This window comes from Canis lupus, chromosome 5 (assembly GCF_003254725.2).
Source record: "Canis lupus dingo isolate Sandy chromosome 5, ASM325472v2, whole genome shotgun sequence".
In the NCBI taxonomy this organism is placed as follows: Eukaryota; Metazoa; Chordata; class Mammalia; order Carnivora; family Canidae; genus Canis; species Canis lupus.
The window spans coordinates 56,781,656-56,803,026 of record NC_064247.1 but is presented as its reverse complement, the minus strand read 5'-3'; the positions used below and the strand labels follow the sequence as shown (position 1 = coordinate 56,803,026).

Here is a 21,371-nt window from a genome sequence, read left to right as displayed (position 1 = left end):
GAACCCTTACGAGAAAATCCAAAGGACCACAATCCCCGAGTGATTTACAACCAACAGTACAAGTAAAAGTCAAGGGCAAGACTAATTGGTAAGATGAAAAGAAAATCGGCCAAGTACACCACAAGGACAGAAAAAGAAGTCTTTTTTTTTTTTTTTTTTTTTAAGTGAAAGTTCAAGCAGTTTCTTTAAAGGCAAGAACCCACCCCCCACGCCCAGGACACTTCCTGAAGGGGAGAATCACGTGGTTGCTGCTGGGACCCTTGCAGTGCCCCGCGTGACCAGCAGGTGGTGATGCTGCCGGGTCGGCAGCGCCCCCTCCCGGAGGCGGCGTGAAGCGCGCGCCCAGGTTCCTAGAGGCCTGGTTGCATCCGCTCCAGGGCCTAGGCGCGCTGGTTCGCACAGCGTCTGTTCCCGGGTAGCGTGTGCAGCAGGTGTATAGTGCTGAAAACGGAAAGCAAAGCTTGCCAGCCACGGGTTGCTGCCGCAGCCTCGCACTGCATCCACAGGCATCTCATCAGGGAGGAAAGGCAAAAGGAGAGAGCACTGAGTATGCTACGGCTGTAAACACAGGGCGAGGACTCGCTAATTGCCTCTGCGGGGAAGCACACCTGCCGACCACCGTGGCCGCCTGCGCCTTAGGGAACAGTTCCCCAAGCGTATTTTTTATTTTTTTAAATTATATATATATATATGATTTATTTATTTATTTATGATAGACATAGAGAGACAGAGAGAGAGGCAGAGACACAGGAGGAGGGAGAAGTAGGCTCCACGCAGGGAGCCCAACGTGGGACTCGATCCTTGGTCTCCAGGATCACACCCTGGGCTGCAGGCAGCGCTAAACCGCTGCGCTGCCGGGGCTGCCCGCCAAACGTATTTTTATAACCACGTATTTGTGAGCCAGGTTTTGCCCCTGAAAAAAAAAAAATCGAATGATGAAATAAACCAACTATTGAGCAAGAAGAGGCCCACTTTCCGCAACAACGTGGATTTAATCACTTGAAAGTCCTCAGTGGAATGATGGAAAATTGTGTAGAATGTAGAAAGTGTCATTTTATGTGCATGGCTGAGCTGAGGGAAATGAGTGCAGGGAACCAGGAACCAAAGTGCCCCACCTCCCCACAGAGAGGAGGGGGAGCCCACAGAGGAGAGGGTGGGGGGGGGCACTGTCTGCAGGGGTGGGCGGGGCGAGAGGCACTGCCTGCAGAGGCGCGGGGAGGGGGGGGGACGCTGTCCCCAGAGGCCAGGGTGGGGGGCACTGTCTGCAGAGGGGGGCGGTCAGGAGGGGGGACACTGCCCACAGAAGTGGAGGGGGGTGGGGGGCACTGCCCTCGGTGGGCCGGGAAGGGGGGGACGCCGAGAACCAGCAGGTGCGCTCAGTGTACTGCAGGCATCCTGCCTTCTCTCTGGTCTCCCTGGCCAGCAGGGCCCCGTGTCCTTCAATGACTCAGGGACAAGTGAGCAGGTCCTGCATGATTAGCCACTGGGTGGCAGGGGCGCGCTCACGCAGGGCTGGGAGGAGTGGCTCCGACTTAGACGTTTCCTTGTGTCCTCGTGTCCTCGGGGGACCAGCGCTGAGGACGACGCCTTCAGGAAAAACACTGCATGGCGCAGGGGGGGGGGGGGGCGGGGGATCCCTGGGTGGCTAAGCTGTTCGGTGCCTGCTTTTGGCCCAGGGCGTGGTCCTGGAGTCCCGGATCCAGTCTGGGATCGAGTCCCGCGTCAGGCTCCCGGCACGGAGCCTGCTTCTCCCTCTGCCTGTGTGTCTCTGCCTCTCTCTATGTCTCTCATGAATAAATAAATAAAATCTTAAAAAAATCTTAAAAAAAAAGATTTTATTTAGGATCAGGCCCTGAGTCAAAGGCAGACGCCCAACCATTAAGCCACCCAGGTGTCCCAATAAATAAAATCTTAAAAAGAAAAAAGAAAAAGAAGAACACTGCATGGAGGAGGATATGAAACAGAGACTTTGATGCTTTTTAAGTAATGAGACCAGCACAGTTATGAGATTCAGCATAACTTTTTGCAGAAAGGGAGAAAATAGAGATTCCAGTGCTTTCCTCTGGCTTCACAGGGAAGTCTCTCACATGTCCTCCAGAAAAGAACACGTCAGTTTAGATAGCAGTTACTAATGATGGATCCAACCAGAATGTTGGATTTGGGGGTGACAGGTCACACTCTTAGAAGTCCAGGTGTGGGAGAAGGTGCCCTTGTGCAGACAGCATGACCAGAATCACCTTTACAGCATCAGCAGGAAAACAGGAGAGGCTTCTCCCAATGCTCCACGCCAAACTTTCCCAGGGTCTGGATATCTGCGGATGCCAGAGAGCAGGAGCGCTGAGTGTCCCTCTCTCATCCCCCCAAGATCCCTGTCCTGCAGCAGCTGGGAACAGAGCAAGGCCAGAGGCAATAGCTCTCCTGTAAAACTTCTGGAAACACTGGCCTGCAGAGCTCAAACTTACCAAAGGGCGGAGTAGACTTTTCCTAGCAAGAACAGAGCGCCACACAGGACCGTTTTTAGGAGTGGACGAGAGGGTACAATTACATATGCAGCAAGAACAAAAACACTGTGGACATGTTCATGCTGAAACATTTGAGAACAAAATGGATAATTTCCTAAAGAAACTGAGTAGACTTAAGTCAGTAGAGTGTCCTGTGGGGAGGTGGGGAGGGGCCACAATGCCCTGACCACAGCAGGCCCACTCCTGCTCTGCCTTCCTGATGTCCTTGGCCACCACTGGCTGCACAAGGGTCTCTGTCCCAGAGCAGAAGCTGCACTTGTGGGGGGCACAGGGTAACTACAGTGACATTGCGTGTCAACTATACTTCTGTTAAAAAAAATCCTATATGAAGGAGAAAAAAAAAGCGGAAATGAACCTGATGGAAATTGGGTGACCTCTGCGTGTACCTTCTTCCTGACCCTTGGAAACAATACACGCAGATTGTACTCTGCTCTGCTCGCCACTCTTATTGCTCAATTTAAGGCATGTGAGGCCAAAGCCACTGTCTTGCCAAGGCCTGTCCTAATCTGTTCGGGGAGGGGGTGGTAAGGTACAGAGCCATGGGCAGCACCTGAGGGGGAGCCCCATCAGGAGTCCCTGCACCTGCAGACTCCTTGATGGGGTCCTGGGTGGGACATGGCTCCATGTTCCAGCCTCCCAGACCCCCTGAGCCTCAGTTTCCCTTCTACACCGGGTGGAATCAGCCTGTTTGCCCTGCTGGTTGTCACGTGGCCCTTTGGACTCAATGGCCACCCTGTCACACTTGGCTACCTATACTAGGTAGTGAAGGGATTGGGGTCACAAGCCAGGCTTACAGTCCTTCCTGTCCTCGGAGTCTCAGCCATGCACGAAGTGCTGTGCTCCCATCTGCCCATGTCTCGGGAAGCCACTGGAACCCCAGAGCAGCTGCCCAAACCCCAGAGTTCAGAGCCAGGCAGGCCACAGGGACCCTGGAATTTGGGACTTGCCCTACAAGTGAGAAAACAAGACTAAGTGGTGGTGGGGACAGCAGATGGCAGCCTGCTGCCCATACTGCCCTGGAGATGTGCTTCCAAGTACCCAGAACAGTCGGTCAGCCTCTGCACCAGCTTCTCCCACTCAGAAGCAAAGGTGATGATGGGTAAGGCAGGCAGAGGGTCCCACGGCACACCTTGGAGCATCGCCCAGTGCCAGGGCATCTGTTGTTGCTTTCTTTTTTTTTTTTTTTTTAAGATTTTACTTATTTATTCATAGAGATGCAGAGAGAGAGAGAGAGAGGCAGAGACACAGGCAGAGGGAGAAGCAGGCTCCATGCAGAGAGCCCGACGTGGGACTTGATCCAGGGTCTCCAGATCACGCCCTAGGCTGCAGGCGGCGCTAAACCGCTGCACCACCGGGGCTGCCCTGTTGTTGCTTTCAATGGTCGTGTCCCAGGGCTGAGGTGACTCTGGTACTGAGGCCTGCCCCTGGGGCCCTGGCATCTGGGGACAGGAGCAGCCATTCAGAAAGTGTTTTCTCTGCCCTCCCTGTTGGCCACTAGTGGCCACCATGCCCTGGGCCTGGGATCTGTGGGGCATCTTCCCCCAAGTTCATTGCTCATACATCTTGATGCCCACTGTGGATGCCTGCCGGGGGCAGGGCAGTGGGGGAGCGGTGGAGGCCACCCCCTCCCCCAGCTCAGGCCACACAGATGGCCAGGCCATGGCACAGTGTGGCCCAGTGGTGGCTGAGGCACTTGCAGGGTAACTGGGCCACACTCCTGCTTTTGTGGACAGAGGCAGGAGATAGCACATGAGAAAGGCCACCTCCTAGAGAGGAACTGAGACTTACCTTCCACTTGAGGTGAAGGCTTTGCCCACTTCCAGAAGCCAGATTCTGAGAACGAGGCATGGCTCCCAACAAAGGCCATCTGCCCCAATGTCGGGTCCAGGGCCTACCCCTTGCCTTGCTAGGATCACAGTCCGACCCTAGTGCCTTGGGGCTCGGCCAGAGCTTAGCTGTCAGGGCCCTGCTTCTCCAGAAGAGAAAGGTGTCCCTGCAACTGGAAGAAGGGAGTGGAATGGTAGTGTTCAGTGCCCTGGGAGGCCCAGAGGGCTGTGGCCCCCACAGTGCTCACACAGTCTGAGCAGCAGCCAGCCATGTCCCTATGTCTCTATGATCCAGGTCCCAGCAGGTCTGCTGCCAGCTTCAGGGAGGCCCCTGGCTCTCTCCAGGCCCTGACCAGGATGACCATGTTTTCTGCAAGCTCCCCTCCCTTGGAGGGGGCAATCCCTAGAAGTTGTCACTTCAGGCTGCTCTGGCTGTCCTGATGGGCAGAAGCATTTCCAGCAGGTAGGAGCAGCAACTAAAGGGACTCTATGGGTGGCCATGCCCACTGGGCTCTGGGACAGGCCAGGAAGCTCATGGGCTGCATGCAGGTAAGGAATGGGCCACAGTGGGGGTGTAGAAAGGATGAGGGCCATGAGGCTTCTGGGGACACCCTTTCTCCTTTATCAAGACTTATTTATTTGAGGGAATCCCTGGGTGGCTCAGTGGTTTAGCGCCTGCCTCTGGCCCGGGGCACGATCCTGGAGTCCTGGGATCGAGTTCTGCGTCGGGCTCCTGGCATGGAGCCTGCTTCTCCCTTTGCCTGTGTCTCTACCTCTCTCTCTATGTCTATCATTAATAAATAAATAAAATCTTAGAAAAAAAAGACTTATTTATTTGAGAGAGTGAGAGACGGAGGGAGAATGAGTGAGCCTGGGGAGGGGCAGAGGGAGAGGAAGAAAGAGTCCCAGGCAGACTCCTTGCTGAGCGGTGAGGCCGAGTTGGGGCTCGATTCCACCATCTGAACCAAAACCAAGAGTCAGATGCTTAACCAACTGCGCCACTGAGGTGCCCCTGGGACACCCCTTTTTTTGGGGGGACACCCCTTTTAAGGTCAGTGTGGTACCTCCAAACAGGACAAGAAGACTGTCTGGTATTTATTTTTCTGGCACCTTCTATTTATACTCATGATATGAAGTATCTTACAAAAAACCTCTGTTAATGAAATGTAAATGTGCTTTTAAAAAGGTTTTATTTGAGAAAGAGTAAGAGTGAGAGAGAGAGTGTCTGCGCACACGAGCTGGGGAGGTTGGGGGGAGCCCAACAAGCAGCCCCCCCCTCCATTGAGCCCAGCAAGGGTGTGGGAGGTGGAGCTGGGGGAAGATGCTCAGTTCTGCAGGGAGGGCCCATCAGGCAGAGACAGTGACCTGGGGTTCCAAAAAAGAAAAGGGGTCATGGTGGAGGAGTGGGAGGTGACGTTGGTGAGGGTGGTGGTCCTGCATCCAGTGGGACTCCGAGTCTCAACATTGGAAAAGAGTGTTTCAATGTTTATACAAAAGGAGATTTCCTGGCTCCAGTGACTGAAGTTCGGGAGATCCTTGCTTTAGGCAAGGTTGGATCCAGACATTTGGAGCAAACACCCTGGCGGGGTTTCTTTCATCTCCCTGGGGTTGGTTTCATTCTCAGACCAGCTCTTCCCACACAACACCTTTAGACAACAGCTGGCAGTCCACCCCAGCTAGTGGATTCCAGGGGAGCAATCCCCCTTCCCTGCGAGCTTCAGCAAAGGCCTCGAGGCCTAAGGGGACCAAATGGTCTGACTGGCCAAGGCCTGCGTCCCTGGGCAAGGATGGGTGAGTCCCACCCAGACCTCCACAGATGAGGACGAAGAATGGAGCTTCCCAGAGAGAAATGGGGGGTCACTACTACTGGAAGTCAGAATGGTTGTGGGGCGGGTGGGCACCACCCTGGCCACGATGCTGTGGGAGCTCCCTGGGGCTTAGCTTCAGCTGCCCAGTTGGGCCTTGTCTCTTCCCTCTCATGTCAGCCTGGTGGCACCCAGCACCCAGCCACCACACCTGCAGAGTCCAGGCTCCTTCCTCTGGTTGCCAGTAGGACAGCCTAGAAAGGTGGCTCTGGTCAGAGGTGGGGTGACACATCTTCCAGCCCACCTCCCCCTCGCCTCTGGGGTCCTGAGAGAGGCCAATGAAGGGAAAGCTTCTGGCGTGTGTGTGCGAACTTGGGGAACACGCCACATGTCTTCTGCACACAGGAGGCGGTCCATGCTGTTTGGTGTGCCTTGGGCCCTCATCTTTGCAGTTGTGCCCACACACCCTTCTGGGGGTACGGAGGCCACCAGAACCACGTTCAGCTTCCTGGGGAAGGCGGGTGCTGACCTTAAGCCTCCTCCTCCCCTCCCCTTAACAGAGCAGAGATTACAACAGGCTCAGATGACCCTCCAAACCCCACCAGCACCTGTATTTCTGGGCGGGGGCTGCTGAAGGGCTCTTGCTGGAGGCTCTCAGGACTTGGGTCCAGGATCAGAGATGGACTGTCCCTGTGGCGCCAGAGAAAAGGGCCCCAATCCTCCCATATTCCCTTGAGGCTGTGGCTAGTGGCAGTGCAGGTTCCAGGCCCTCACAGAGCCACACCCTGAGACTCGGGTAGGACTAGGGAAGATGTCCCTACTGGCCATTGGCAGGGGTAGCTGTGCAGGTAAAGGGTGGGGGAGTCCCTCAGTCTCTGAGCACAGTTCCTTTGCTTCATCAGCCCAAAACCCTCACATGGGAAGAAAGGCTTTCTCCCATCTGCCCTCCCTAATCCTGCTACAGCTTAACAGAAAGTACACAGGGGCACCTGGGCACAGTGCTTCCCCCACCGTGCTCTTTGCCCCCAGTAGGCAAGATGCCCTGGACCGAACAAATGCCCACAGGGAGGGTGGGGAACAGCAGAGCCCACAGCCCCATGGTTAGCCCTTCTACCATCCAGGAGTTGCCCTGACCGGGAAAAGCTCCGTACTGGAGAGCCCCCAGCCTCAGGACAGGCTCAGGGTATGGGCACCAGATTCCCCAAGAGGGCATCAGGCTGGCTTTAAGTGGATCTCTCTACCTGCCAACTTTCAAAACCCTTTACAGCCCTCCTGTTTCCCGCCTGGCTCTTCCCCCTCCATTGGGCTTCTACCCTCCCTTCAGGCCCAGAGATGCCAGAGTAGTGATCTGGGCCACTGGACAGTATGGGGCCTCCTCTCTCCCCCCACACTGTCACCTGGGACAGAGTGGCTGCAGTTCCTTCCACTGCAAACCGAGGCCCAGGGAGCTGGGATAGGGACATGGGGGTTGCTAGATCATCATCACTTTCTGCTTCCCCACGGAAGCTCCTGAGTTCCCCCATCAAGCTGGGACAGGAGTCCAAGCCCAGGGATCTCTGGACCTGATGGGAGGGTAGAAGCCAGGGCCAGGGCCAGGGAGTGACCCTCCCCAAATCTTTACCCCCAACCCTTCCCCCACTAGGTATAGAGACCTGGAGAGATCCAGTTCAGGGTCCCAAGTAGCTGATGGGGCCTGGTGTTGAGGTCAGGGTCCCCGAGGCTGGTAATGAGGCATGCTGGGCCTGGCCTGGGTACAGGGTCCTGACCCTCAGCCTCCAGCTTTGCTAGAATCTTTGAAATCTGGTGCTGACCCAGAATTTTTGGGGATGACCAGGAATTAGTAAGGCTGGGGGTGGGGATGTGGAGAGGAGGCCTCCATGAGCACTGCAGCTCACACAGGACCCCCCCCCCCCCCCCATCCCAGGTGAAAACCGTACCTGGGAACTGCTACAAGGGAACCCAAGGTCCACCGCACAGAGGCCAGGGACCACTCCTCATCTCCCTGCCAGGACACGGAGGGGCCTCTCAGCCAGAGACGGCCCCCTGCCCCTGAGGCATTTCTGCTTCAAGTGCAGACGGGTTAGGCAGACCCCTGGCCCTGGAGGGGCTCTAGGAGGGATGGTTCTGAGGTGCTGAGGCCTCCGGCAGCTCCTGGAGACCACAGTAGGAGATGGGGGACGTTCCTCCTTCCCGGGTGGTGCACCGGCTGAACCTGTGGGACCCAGAGCACCGAGAGGGCTCGCCCCGGGCCGCGTCTGTGGGTGGAAGAGACGCGCGGAGGGCTGGTTAGAGCTCAGCCTGGTCTCCGGCAAGAAGCGCGGAGTTTTCAGCAAACGAAGCCTCCTCTCTCCCGCGCCCCTGCCGCCTTCTCCCTTCCCCGGCAGGGTCAACCGACCCTTACTCTGGGTCCCACCGCGCCTCTGGGAGGGGCGGCCTGCGGCACACCGACCCGAGTCCTGCGCGCTCCCCTTGGTCGCTAGGGGCTGCCCTCGGGGGCCACGACCGGGATCCCCAGTCCCCGAAAGCCTCAGCAGAGGCCTGGCGGGGGCGCGGAGGGACAGGAACCCGTTCACTCGGGGACAGAAGACGGGACAGGCCAGTGTGGGTCGCAGGGGCCCCCAGCACCCCACACTCCAGGGGTCTTGCCCCGGTCGCCCCCTCCCCTTCGCGATCCGCCCTCCGTGGGCCGCGGGCCCGCGAGGGTTAAGGGGGGCGGGGCGTGGGGCAGCCCCGCCCCCGCCGCCACGCCGGGTCCGAGCGCGCACGGGGCGCGGGGGCGGGTCGGAGCGGGAGGCGGCGGCGGCGGAGGGCGCGGCGCGCCGGGGAGCGCGGGGAGCGGCGGCGGCGCGGCCCGCGTGACCCTCCGCCGCGCCCGTGAGCCCGCGAGCCCGCGAGCCCGCGCCCCGCCGCGCCGCCCAGCCGCAGGATGCGCGCCCCGCCGCTGCTGCTGCTGCTGGCCGCCTGCGCGCCGCCGCCCCGCGCCACCGCCGCCGCCGCCCCGACGCCTCCGGGTTGGGAGCCGGCGGCCGACGCGCCCTGGTGCCCCTACAAGGTGCTGCCCGAGGGCCCCGAGGCGGGCGGCGGACGCCTGTGCTTCCGCAGCCCCGCGCGCGGCTTCCGCTGCCAGGCGCCCGGCTGCGCGGCGCACGCCTCGGCCGGCCGCTCCCTGCGCGCCAGCGTCCTGCGCAACCGTAGCGTGCTGCTGCAGTGGCGCCTGGCGCCGGCCGAGGCGCACCGCGTGCGCGCCTTCGCGCTCAACTGCTCGTGGCGCGGCGCCTACACGCGCTTCCCGTGCGAGCGCGTGCTGCTCGGCGCCTCCTGCCGCGACTACCTGCTGCCCGACGTGCACGACGGCGTGCGCTACCGCCTGTGCCTGCAGCCGCTGCCGCTGCGCGCCGAGCCCGCCGCCGCCGCCGCCCCCCCGGAGCCCGCCGCGCCCGCCGAGTGCGTGGAGTTCGCAGCCGAGCCGGCCGGCATGCGGGAGATCGTAGTGGCCATGACGGCGGTGGGCGGCTCCATCTGCGTCATGCTGGTGGTCATCTGCCTGCTCGTGGCCTACATCACCGAGAACCTCATGCACCCAGCTTTCGGGCGCCCCGGCCTGCGCAGGCAGCCCTGAAGCACCGGGCGGTCGCCCCACCGGGGCTCTGCCGGCCGGAGACTGGCGCCCGCTCCCCACTCCTCGCTCCTGCTCCCTCCTTAGGATCTCCACGCAGGGCCTGCTGGAGACTGGTAGGGCCCCGGCCCCACGCCTGGGCCTCGGAGTCATTGCACGACCTTTGGAGCCCGGCAGCTGCCTCCCAGACTCCAGCTCGGGACTCACCCTTGGGCCTGCGCAGGGGTGCCAGCCTCGTCTAGGGCTCTCCCTGCTTTCCAGAGGCCTTTATAGGGGCCACCGGGACATAACAGCCCCTTCTAGCAAGAGCCATTGGAACCCCAGGTCATCACCCTGCACCTCCAGCCTGTGCCAAGTTGGAAAAAACAGGCTGTCATCATTGCTTGGTCACTGTGTGCTTTGCCAACTGGAGGAGGCCCCTTGGAGCCTGTCCTCTCCCCACCTCACCCCAGTGGGCTTAGATTAGCGTCGTGCCTTAGTGTCTTGGGCCCACTGCGGGAGCCAACCACCCGTCCTGTGCTGACCAAGGGGTTCTGTGGCCCTGGTCCTGGCCAGAGCCCCTTGAGAAACCTCCTTTCAAGCTTTGCAGGAGCCCCAAGTGTGGGTAAGGAGTGTGCGATGGTGTTCCCCTACCTGGGTGACAGGCTGGGAACCATGATGTAGCGCAGCAGGTGAACCCCACCTGCACTTGCCATGTCCAGGGCTGAATGTTCTCTGACCTTCCGGGAAGCTGGCAGCTCTTCAGGGCTGCGTCTCATTTTCTTTTGTGGGTGCTGCTTCTGATGAGGGCTTTCAGTGAGTGGGGGCAAGTGGCTGGGAAGACGGCTTGTCTCAGAGGACAGTGTTGCATCTGGAGAGCAGAATTGATGCCGGCCTTTCCCGGCACAACTTGCCACTGTGGTGTTTATCCCAGGCCTCAACCACAGCATGATGGACAGCACCACTCCACCTCTTACTCGCGTTGGCAGCCAAGAGCCCAGGATATGGCTGGTGATGCTGCTACCCACTGGACTGTCCCTTTCTGGGAAGACCCAAGCACCCTGGCCAAGGTTGCTCCTTGAGCTGGGCACCTGGCATCACCAAGAGGGGTAAGGCACACCTCGGCTCTCCGCAAGTCCCTGACTGACCATCCTGGACCTTGTACTTCTGGAGTCACTGTGGCTAACCCCTCTCCACCGTCACCCCAGCAGCCTCCAGTGACCCCAGGTCCTGGCTGGTGTCCCCACAGTGCCCGCTCCCTACCTCTCTGTCTTTGCTCGGCCTGCCCCTGGCATGGCGCTGGTCAGGCGTGAGCCTGGCGTCAATGTCTAAATGTCCATCATTTTAGACCAAAACCACTGTCTTGTGTGCTTACTGGGGAGAGGGAAGGGAGGGGTGGGGGGGAAGTGGGTCCCTTTCCCAGTTCCAAAGCACCCTGTTTCAAGCAGGGGACGGGTGCTTCTGTTTGCCCTCAAACCTTGGAAAAGCATCTTTTCCTAGGCCTGCTGTGTTGGGGTGGGGGGCGTTCGGACAGCATTTGCTGCAGTTAGAAATAGCCCAGTCTCACTGGTGACCCAGTTTTGTGACATGCAGCAATTAGGCAGCTCCAGGAGGGTCCCCTCGCCGGCCTCGCCCTTCCTGGGGAGCGGGATGGTGGGCGGAGGGGCTTGGGGGATGTGCACTAGATCACAACCCACCTTCCCAAAAGCCCTCCTCCTCCTTGGCTGTCCTTGGCTGTCCTTGAGATCCTGGAGCTGGCTGTGACCCTGAGGATCAAACACAGCTGGGGGCGGGCCAGGATCTGAGGAGTGACTCATCCCTTCAGAGAGGGCGGGGTAAAGCTACATGTCTAGACAGCCCCTGGCAGGAGTGGGAGGGGTTCTGCTTCTAGCAGTCTTCATTCTGGTGGGGGCGGGGCGGGGGTGGTGGTGGTGGTGGTGCAGGGGGCTTTGCTGGCTGCAGCCCCTCTTGACCTGTTGTGCACTTGGGCATCTTACACAGGGTAGAAGTGGGAGTCCTTGGCAGCCCTGGTGTGAGGAGCCCTGTCGTCCATCCTCAGCTCCTGAGTGCAGTTGGGTTCCAGGACTGGAGCCATTGTGAGGTTCTGTGAGGCCTGCTCTCATCCCTTTCTTGTCCTCCCCTGGCCCTCCACCTAGTTTGGGGCTTCTTTGTGGGGTTGTGCTCATACCAGCTGGACCCAGAAGCCCGTCCCATTAGCTGCTCCACAAGGCTGGTTTGTAGCCTTCTGCTCCATAGAGTTTCATTCCAGGGGCTTCTGGAAGCATTTGAGCCCAGCTTTAGGTTTGCCAAGACAGAGCTGAGCAGCCGTGCCCCAGCACCGTCCAGTAGGGCATCCTGGGTTTGGGAGACACCCCAGAGCTGGTCTCAGGCTGAGCACTTCTTTTGAGTTCCCTGTCATCCTCACAAACTGTGCGTTCTTCATGTGCCCATCATTCTCCCAGGAGTGACAGGAACACCAGGATCCTAGCCCAGCCAGTCCACCCAAAAGACTGACCCATACCTCCTCCATCCCTACCAGCTTCTAGAGGAGCCTCCCTCCCCTGCCCCCTTCTCTCCCTACTTCTCTCCTTGTCATTGTCTCTGCTCTCCTTGTAGCCACTCCGGCTCTAACTGGCCAGTGGATAGACCTGTCACTGTCCTGTAACATCTTCATGGCTGCCCTGGACTCTGCAGGTGGGGTCCAGATACCTCATTTGTGGGTCAAGACTTTTCCTTTCTCATTGGTGCCTGAAAACACGTCAGGTTATTAATTTTTTGATGTGGAATAGAAGCAACTGCTCTGGTCCTGCTACACTGAAGGTTTTCCTGGCCTGTCAGCCTGGCTCTGCCTTTGAAGAGCCATGTAGCCTTTGGAAGCCTCTATTTCTTTCTTTGCAAAATACAAACGGTCCTGGAACCTAACTCACAGGTTTCTTTTAAAGCTTACATGAGATCAGGCAGGTAGAGATGAATACTTATGCCACCAGTTACTGGGGCATAAGTACCTGGGGCTGAGACCCCAGGGCTACATCTTCAGCCTAACCCTATGCAAAATCTAGATTGGTGGTCCTCCTTGAAATTCCCATTATGATGGCTTCTGTGTACAAACCCCTGATTCCTTGCTCACTCCCCAAAGCTGATTCACAGCCTATAGTCCTTGCCCAGCCAACAGGAAAGAGCCACCATCATCCTGTGAATACAGGCCCAAGACCCTCCATGGCTGGCTCTGGGGCTTAGCAGTGATTGCAGGATGCTGACCTGCCTGCCCAGGGCCCCTCCCCACCGTCCAAGGCAACTGCCTGCTCCCCTGGTCCCAGAGGGTGGGCCCAGGCTCCTGCCGTGAGCCTCAGAGGTTGTAAAGCTAGAGAGCAGGTGGGGGAGACAGCGAAAGGCAGAGAGGCAAAGTTTCACAACGAACAGGTTGTGGAGCTGGTGTTTCCCCGTTACCTCAGGGCTGGGGGTCAGGGCTGTTGGGTCTGGCTTTCAGGGACGTTCAGGAGCTGCCAAGAACGCTGGCCTGGGGGACCGGTGGTTTGGCCGCTTCAGCCTGGGTCTGGAGAGGTGGGGCTGACACCCAGAGCCTCCTAGCCCCACCACATCTCTGCCACGTCCATTTCTTCCCTAACTGCTGTCATGTCTTGTTTAGCTTTGATAATATACGCGGTTAAGATCTTTATCTGTTTTCTGGGTATGGCTTTCTGCTATGCCTCTTTTATCTGCAGGGGCATTACTATGCTTTTCTTACTGTAAATCTGCGTGGGGTTCAGCTGCTACTCTGTTCTCTTGGTCACGTATAACAGAGATGCTTTCCCTAGGCTCCTAGGTGAGGAGTAGGGGGGCCGAGATAGCTTCCCTGACATTCCTACTCTGTTAAATGATGTGGGATACAAAGGCAGAAGAAAATTTACATTTCCTAGCTGCCTACAGCCCATTGACAAGTCCTTGTAACGGAAGGACCTTACTAGGGACTTGGCTGTCTGCATGTTAATACCTTGCTGACGGCAAAAAGCAATCTTATCCCGACCTCCAGGACCCTGTGAGTCCATGCTAGCATATAAAAATTCCTTTGGAAACTTCCTTTATCTCTACCCCACCCTCAGACATACGTTGACCATCATCCCCCAAGCACATGACCCACCAATATCCATCTGAAGGGTCTCATGACTTAGGTTTTATTAGACAGTAATAAATGACCTCCCAACAACCAGCCCCCTCAAGGTCCTAGAAACCTTGCTTCCAAATTCCTTAGAGACTCACATTCTCCCTAACCCCCTCCCAACTTGAGTCTATAATGAGCTGGCCCCTCCTCAGGACCCAGATGCAGCTATTCCTGCCCTCCGGTCCTGTCCCAGTGCTTTAATAAAACCATCTTTTGGGATGCCTGGATGGCTCAGCGGTTGGGCGCCTGCCTTCAGCTGAGGGCATGATCCTGGAGTCCCTGGATCGAGTCCCGCATCAGGCTCCCTGCATGGAGCCTGCTTCTCCTTCTGCTTATGTCTCTGCCTCTCTTCTCTCTCTCTGTCTCATGAATAAATAATAAAAAAAAAAAACACCTTTTTTGCTGGGGCACGTGGGGGGCTTAGTCGGTGAAGCATCTGGCCTTCGGCTAAGGTCATAATCTTGGGGTCCTTGGATTGAGCCCCACGTCGGGCTCCCCGCTCAACAGGGAGTCTGCTTCTCCCTCTCCCTCTGCCCTTCCTCATGCTTGTGCTCTGTCAAATAAACAAAATCTTTTTAAAAAACCAAACACAAATACCACTTTTTTTGCACAAAAGACATCTCAAGAATTCCTTCTTGGCTATTGGCTTTGAACCCTAACATCTTTCCAACATCATTAAATATGTAGCCTCATTGTGTCTGGGATCTGCCTTTCTTCTCCCCTCGTCCACTTTTATCTGAACTTGGATTTCCTTTGCCCTGGTGTCTCCATCCTGCTCAGTTTGGGTTCTTTCATGCCCGTTCCCTTTTTCTCTATTAGCAACCACTCTGATGTGTCCTGTTTGGTTTTTGTTTTTTTTAACTTACCTCAAAGTTGTGCTGTGGATCTTTATTATCTTTACTCAACACAATATATGGGATTTATCCATGTTGCAGAATGCACAAATATTTTTTTAAAGATTTTATTTATTTATTCATGAGACACACACACACACACACAGAGGCAGAGACACAGGCAGGGGGAGAAGCAGGCTCCATGCAAGGAGCCCGATGTGGGACTCGATCCTGAGTCCCCAGGATCACACCCTGGGCTGCAGGCAGCACTAAACCACTGCGCCACCGGGGCTGCCCCTTAAAGATTTTATTTATTCATTCATGAGACACACACACACACACACACACACACACACACACACAGAGAGAGAGGCAGAGATACAGGCAGAAAGAGAAGCAGGTTCGATGCAGGGACCCCAACGTGGGACTCGATCCCTGGTCTCTAGGATCACACGCCGGGCTGAAGGCGGCACTAAACCACTGAGTCACTGGGGCTGCCCCCCTATCAATTTATTCTAAATGACTAAAAAAGCACTTAACGCTCCTATCAGCAGTACGCTTGAGGTTTTATTTCCCTAATTTCTCACAAATACTGTGTATCAGCTTTCTTTTGCCGTCTGCTAGCTGTGTAGCAGTGACCTGAGGCTGCAAGTTACTTACAATTTTTTTTTAATTTTTATTTATTTATGATAGTCACACAGAGAGAGAGAGGGAGGCAGAGACACAGGCAGAGGGAGAAGCAGGCTCCATGCACCGGGAGCCTGACGTGGGATTCGATCCCGGGTCTCCAGGATCGCGCCCTGGGCCAAAGGCAGGCGCCAAACCGCTGCGCCACCCAGGGATCCCACAATTTTTTTTTTTTTTAAGATTTTGAGAGAGTGGGAGAGCAGACAGGGAGGGGCAGGAGATAGAATCCTAAGCCAACTTCTTGCGGAGCGCAGAGCCTAACATGGGGCTCAGTTCCATGACCTCAAGATCATAAGCTGAGCGGAAACCAAGAGTAGGATGCTTAACTGACTGAGCTGTCCAAGCGCCCCACCTACTATCCTTATGAGACATTTGAATTTCTCCTTGAATGAAGTGTTTATTCCTATTCTTTGTACATTTTTCTATTGCTATGAATTTTTCCTTTGGATTTTCAAGAGTTCCACAAATATTCTAGATCAGCACTGCTCAATAGGGCTTTCTGAAATTATGAAACTTTTTTTTAAATCTGTGCTGGGTTAGTTTTCCAGGGTTATTATAACAAATCACCATAAACTGGATGGCTTAAAACAGCAGACATTCCAACAGTTTTGGAGGCTAGACGTCTGAAATAAAAAGGTCAGCTGTGTTGGCTCCTTCTGAAGGCTCTGAGGGGAAAATCTGTTTGGTGCCTCTCTCCAGGTTCTGTTAAAAAGAAATCCTTAATTCTAGTGACAGGAGACCTTTTGTTTTCTACTACGTGTTGTATGCATCTTTTTGGTTTGAAGCAATCCTTGCACACACAAGGAATACAGATACCTTCCTTGGGTGCCTGACTGGCTGTCAGAAGAGCAGGGAACTATTAATACCGGGGTCATGAGTTCAAGCCCTATGATGGACATAGGGCTTACTTAAAAAATGTATTTTCCTGTTTTTTCAACTGGCTCTGATTTTATACCTCTTATATATACCCTTAATGCATATATGCATTATGCATATACCTTTTATTTTATTTTTTTTATTTTTTTTTTAAATTTTTATTTATTTATGATAGTCACACACACAGAGAGAGAGAGAGAGGCAGAGACATAGGCAGAGGGAGAAGCAGGCTCCATGCACCGGGAGCCCGATGTGGGATTCGATCCCGGGTCTCCAGGATCGCGCCCTGGGCCAAAGGCAGGCGCTAAACCGCTGCGCCACCCAGGGATCCCGCATATACCTTTTATATATTCCCTTAATCTATCTAGAGCTTTGTATAATATGTGAAGTTGAGATCCAGCTTTTTATATCCATACACTGAACCAATTTTCCCATCCCATTGTACAGAAACAATCCATTCTTTCCTAGTATGTAGTGCTCCCATCATTTACCATGTTCCCACATTTACATGGGTCTGTTTATGGCTATTGCATTCTGTAGGTCGGTGTGTCTTTTCCTACAGTACCATATTTACTATCTTTATTAAAACTTTATAGGGTGAGTTTCCACATTTTATGTTTTTTTAAATTTTTTTAATTTTTATTTTTTTATTTATGATAGTCACAGAGAGAGAAAGAGAGGGAGGCAGAGACATAGGCAGAGAGAGAAGCAGGCTCCATGCACCGGGAGCCCGATGTGGGATTCGATCCCGGGTCTCCAGGATCGCGCCCTGGGCCAAAGGCAGGCGCCAAACCGCTGCGCCACCCAGGGATCCCAATTTATGGTTTTAAAAAGACTTAATGAGATTTCTAGTTCAAGCCAAGATGAAGATTTTTAGTTCAAGCCAAGATGAAATAACAGGAACCAGAATTATTTCCTACCTGAAAACTAAAAAACACAAAATATGTAAAACAAAAGTTCTAAGCACTGAAGGGCTGTGACCCTTGAGAGAAAGGAACAAATGAATTTTTTTTAAGATTTTATTTATTTATTCATGAGAGACAGAGGCAGACACAGGCAGAGGGAGAAGCAGGCTCCATGCAGGGAGCCTGATGTGGAACTTGATCCTGGAACCCTGGGATCATGCCGAGTCGAAGGCAGATGCTCAACTGCTGAACCACCCAGGCATCCCCAAATGAATTGAGTTCTAAGACTGCTTCAGCTTTCCATTTGGTTTTCAGAATGCGCAGCAAGGAGGAAGAACTTGGGCAGAGCCCAGTGGTTGGCCTGAGCTGAATGGATGGGTCTGGGAGGAAGGGAGGCGAAGTTGGCCAGAGTTCACAGGTGAAACATTGAAGTAAGAAGAGAATACATGGGGATGAATAGCTTAGTACTGACTAGTATGTATGAGGGGACCATGAGGCCAAGAGAAGAACCAACAAAGACAATTAGAGGGAAACCTCCCAGAGCTGAAGCAGAGCCAGGAGCAGTGCCCCCAACAACCAGCCAAAGTGCATGTCTGCTGTTTGGGGCCTAATAACACCTGTATCAGCTGTTTGGCATTGCTGTGCAGCTCACTGATGCTCTTTGTATGTCTTCAATTTCATTTTCTGTGATGTCTAATATACTATTATTTCCTTTTTTTTTATTTCCTTTTTTTTTTAAGATTTTATTCATGAGAGAGAGAGAGAGAGAGAGAGAGAGAGGCAGAAACACAGGCAGGAGAAGCAAGGTCCGTGCAGGGAGCCCGATGTGGGACCTGATCCCACGGACTCCAGGATCACACCCTGCGCCGAAGGCTGAGCCACCCAGGGAACCCCTATACCATTATTTCCACCCAGTGTATTTTTCATATAGATATTTCAGCACAAATCATAAAAGAACAAATTGATTAACATAGTTTATTAAGCTTATGAACTTTTGTCTTTCAAAAGACATTGATGAGAGGAAGAAAATACTTGTAAATTACATATCTGATATGTATGTATGTATATATATGTAAAACAGATACACAGCTTGAAACTCTATATGATAAATGTATAAATGATTCAGACACTTCACTGAAGATGTAGCAATGACCAACAAGCACATTAAAATATGTTCAGTTTCACTAGTCATTAAGAAAATACACATTAAAAAAATATATATATACATTAAAACCACAAGAAGAGGGGCACATGGCTAACTCAGTTGGTAAAGTGTGTGACTCCTAATTCCAGAGTCATGACTTTGAGCCCCACATTGGGCATGGAGCCAACTTAAAAAAGAAAAAAAAAGTAAAACCAAATTAAGAGATCATAAGATACTACATATTAGACTGTCCAAAACTAAAAAGACTAATCATATCAAGTGTTGGTAAGGTAACTGCAACACTGCTAGTGGGGAGGCAAGCTAGCATGTCCACTTTTAATACAATCTGTGAGGGACACCTGGGTGGCTCAATGATCAAGTGTCTGCCTTTGGCTCAGGGCGTGATCCTAGAATCCCACATCGGACTCCCTGCATGGAGCCTGCTTCTCACTCTGCCTGTCTCTGTCTCTCTCTCATGAATAAACAAATAAAAATAAAAAAATAGTAATACAACCTGTCAGTTTCTTAAAAAGTTAAACACACACACAAACATGACCTAATCATCCTACTCTAGAAGCAAAGTATGTCTGTAAAAAAACTCTCATATGGATGTTCAAAGCAGCTTTATGTAATAGATAAAAGGGAAAACCCAAATGTCAGTCAAGAGATGAAAAAAGTCAAGAGATGAATAAAGAGCCTGGGTGGCTCAGCGGTTTAGCACCGCCTTCAGCCCAGGGCCTGATTCTGGAGACCCGGGATCCAGTCCCACATCGGGAGCCTGCTTCTGCTTCTGCCTCTGCCAGTGCCTCTGCCTCTCTCATGAATAAATAAATAAATAAAATCTTAAAAAAAAAAAAAGAGATAAAGTATAGCCCACACATATACTGGAATACTACTCCACAGTGAAATGAACCACAGCTGATTTGTGCAACATCTGCTCTACAAGCACTCAGCAAGTGCCTCCACAGGGTCAACGGCTTTATTTTTTTATTTTTATTTTTATTTTTTTTAAATTTTTTAAGGTATTTATTTATTTATGATAGTCACAGAGAGAGAGAGGCAGAGACACAGGCAGAGGGAGAAGCAGGCTCCATGCACCGGGAGCCCGACGTGGGATTCGATCCCAGGTCTCCAGGATCGCGCCCTGGGCCAAAGGCAGGTGCCAAACCGCTGTGCCATCCAGGGATCCCGGGTCAACGGCTTTAAAAAAAAAAAAAGCAAAAAAGCCTCTGTTTCATCTGGAAGAGGCCTCACGCCTCTAGAGCTGTCTGTGAATATAGTGTTGGGAGCACAGGAAGGCCAGTGGGAGGAAAGAGGGGAGAGAGTAAACTTTCTTCAAGCTGGTGATATTTATCTGACTCTCAATCCCTGGACTGAGACTTGAGTTTTGGGGGTGGTATTTACAGAGGTAAAAAAGGCACAAGACAAGCAGTTTTCAGTTGATGGGCCATTAAGTTCCAAACCAGGAGTAGGAAGGAGGTAACAGCCTGGTACTGTCAGACCACAAAGCCTTTCAATTTAGGTTAGTATGTTCTGAGCACACTGGGGAAGCCATTGAGGGGTTTTGTTCTTAACATGAAAACAGCTGGGACACCTGGGTGGCTCAGCAGCTGGACGTCTTCCTTTGACTCAGGGTGAGATCCTGGGGTCTGGGATTGGGTCCCCCATCAGGCTCCTGCGGAGAGCCTGCTTCTCCCTCTGCCTGTGTCTGCCTCTTTCTCTGTCTCTTATGAATAAATAAAATCTTAAAAAAAGAAAAAAAAAAAGGAAATAGCTCTAGTATTTGTTGTGAATGTAAAAGAAAATAGGTGTTCATCACAAAAAACTAGGTGTTCCTCATAGAAAACTAAGGGAATTAAAAAAATATAAAGGACGTAAACGTAACGTAAGCACCCTTAACTCTACCACCCTTAAGTACCTGCATCACACTCTTTGGTGTGTTTTTCTCCCTACATTCTGCACATATTCAGACAAAGCAGGCGGGCAGAGTGTACTCCTTCCCCGGTTCTTCCCTCAAACACCCACGTCCTTCCAGGTAAATGCTTCCTCGGGGCAGTCACATCCTGTCCTCCGCTCACCACAACCATGTCCAGCGACCCCTGGAAGATCCTGAGGGCCTAGGGACGCCTCTTTTCTCGGGGTTGTGAGTTCCAGCCCCGCCTTGAGTACAGAGATGACTGAATGTAAGATCTTAAAGAAAAAAAGGAAAAAATTCTGAGAGCCTCGTTCTCAGCTTTGTTCTTTTTTTTTCTTCTCTTTAGATTTTTAAAATTCGACAGAGATAGAACAAGTAGGGGGAGGGGAAGAGGGAGAGGGAGAAGCCGACTCCCTGCTGAGCTGGGATTGCCGATGCGGGGCTTGACCCAGGATCCTGGGATCATGGCCTGAGTCGCAGACGTTTAACCAGCTGAGCCATCCAGGCTCCCCTCACCGCCTGACTGGTGGGCGTTCCGTTCCCTTCCCTCCGCTCCCCGGAGTTTCTCTGCCAACAACGTGCCGCCGGGCGCCCCCGGCCTCTGCCCCAGGCCCAGTCTCGGACCCAGCACCCTCCAGCACGCTCGCTTCCGCGCCAGCGGCATCTTCCCGCCGTCACCCACCCTCTCGGATCCTCACTTGTCGCCCAGGCCCCTTCGCTGCGCCCCCTCTGCGCCGGAATCAAAGGCCCTGCGACCCCACCGCTCAGCCCCCAGAGCCTCCAAACCAACCCTCGCGCCCAGCCAATCTGCACTCCCACTCGAGGATCCTTCACGAATCCTCTTCAAAAGCTTCCAGAACTGCGACTAAACGTTCAACTTGGCAGGGCCGAGGAGAGCGACGCGCTCACGACAGACCAGGAAGCGGCCGATCCAACAGAGGTGCGGGGTCTGGGCCCGGCTCGGCCGCAGCAACGAGACCCCGAGGCCCACCGAGGCAGAGAAGGAGCGCGCGGCAACTGCGGACCCACAACCTGCGGGCGCAGCGTCCACCGCGTCACTCCCGGCGACGTCGGCGGGACGATTGAGGTGTCAAGGGCGACGGC

At 54.0% G+C, this 21,371-nt stretch overlaps 1 protein-coding gene and 2 long non-coding RNA genes across 3 annotated transcripts; 1 reads left to right on the top strand and 2 right to left on the bottom strand.

The window, feature by feature from the left end:
* Positions 1-6,268: 6,268 nt before the first annotated feature.
* LOC112646997 (uncharacterized) lies at positions 6,269-8,804 on the bottom strand. The gene is made up of 3 exons (XR_003128031.3): positions 8,555-8,804; positions 8,091-8,408; positions 6,269-6,843 (listed from the first exon to the last, which is right to left on the bottom strand). It is a non-coding gene; the product is annotated as an uncharacterized LOC112646997 (long non-coding RNA).
* Positions 8,805-9,079: 275 nt separating this feature from the next.
* FNDC10 (fibronectin type III domain containing 10) lies at positions 9,080-11,103 on the top strand. The gene has a single exon (XM_025427525.1). The coding sequence runs from the start codon at positions 9,080-9,082 to the stop codon at positions 9,770-9,772; it is 693 nt and encodes a 230-aa protein (XP_025283310.1). The 3' UTR covers positions 9,773-11,103.
* A 7,066-nt stretch (positions 11,104-18,169) lies between these two features.
* Positions 18,170-21,349, bottom strand: LOC118354696 (uncharacterized). Its single transcript, XR_004815637.2, has 2 exons — positions 21,058-21,349; positions 18,170-20,542 (listed from the first exon to the last, which is right to left on the bottom strand). It is a non-coding gene; the product is annotated as an uncharacterized LOC118354696 (long non-coding RNA).
* Positions 21,350-21,371: the final 22 nt, after the last annotated feature.

What these genes read in the sequence shown, in the direction of transcription:
- FNDC10 (XM_025427525.1), top strand. Translation starts at nt 9,080, where the DNA reads ATGCGCGCCCCGCCGCTGCTGCTGCTGCTGGCCGCCTGCGCGCCGCCG.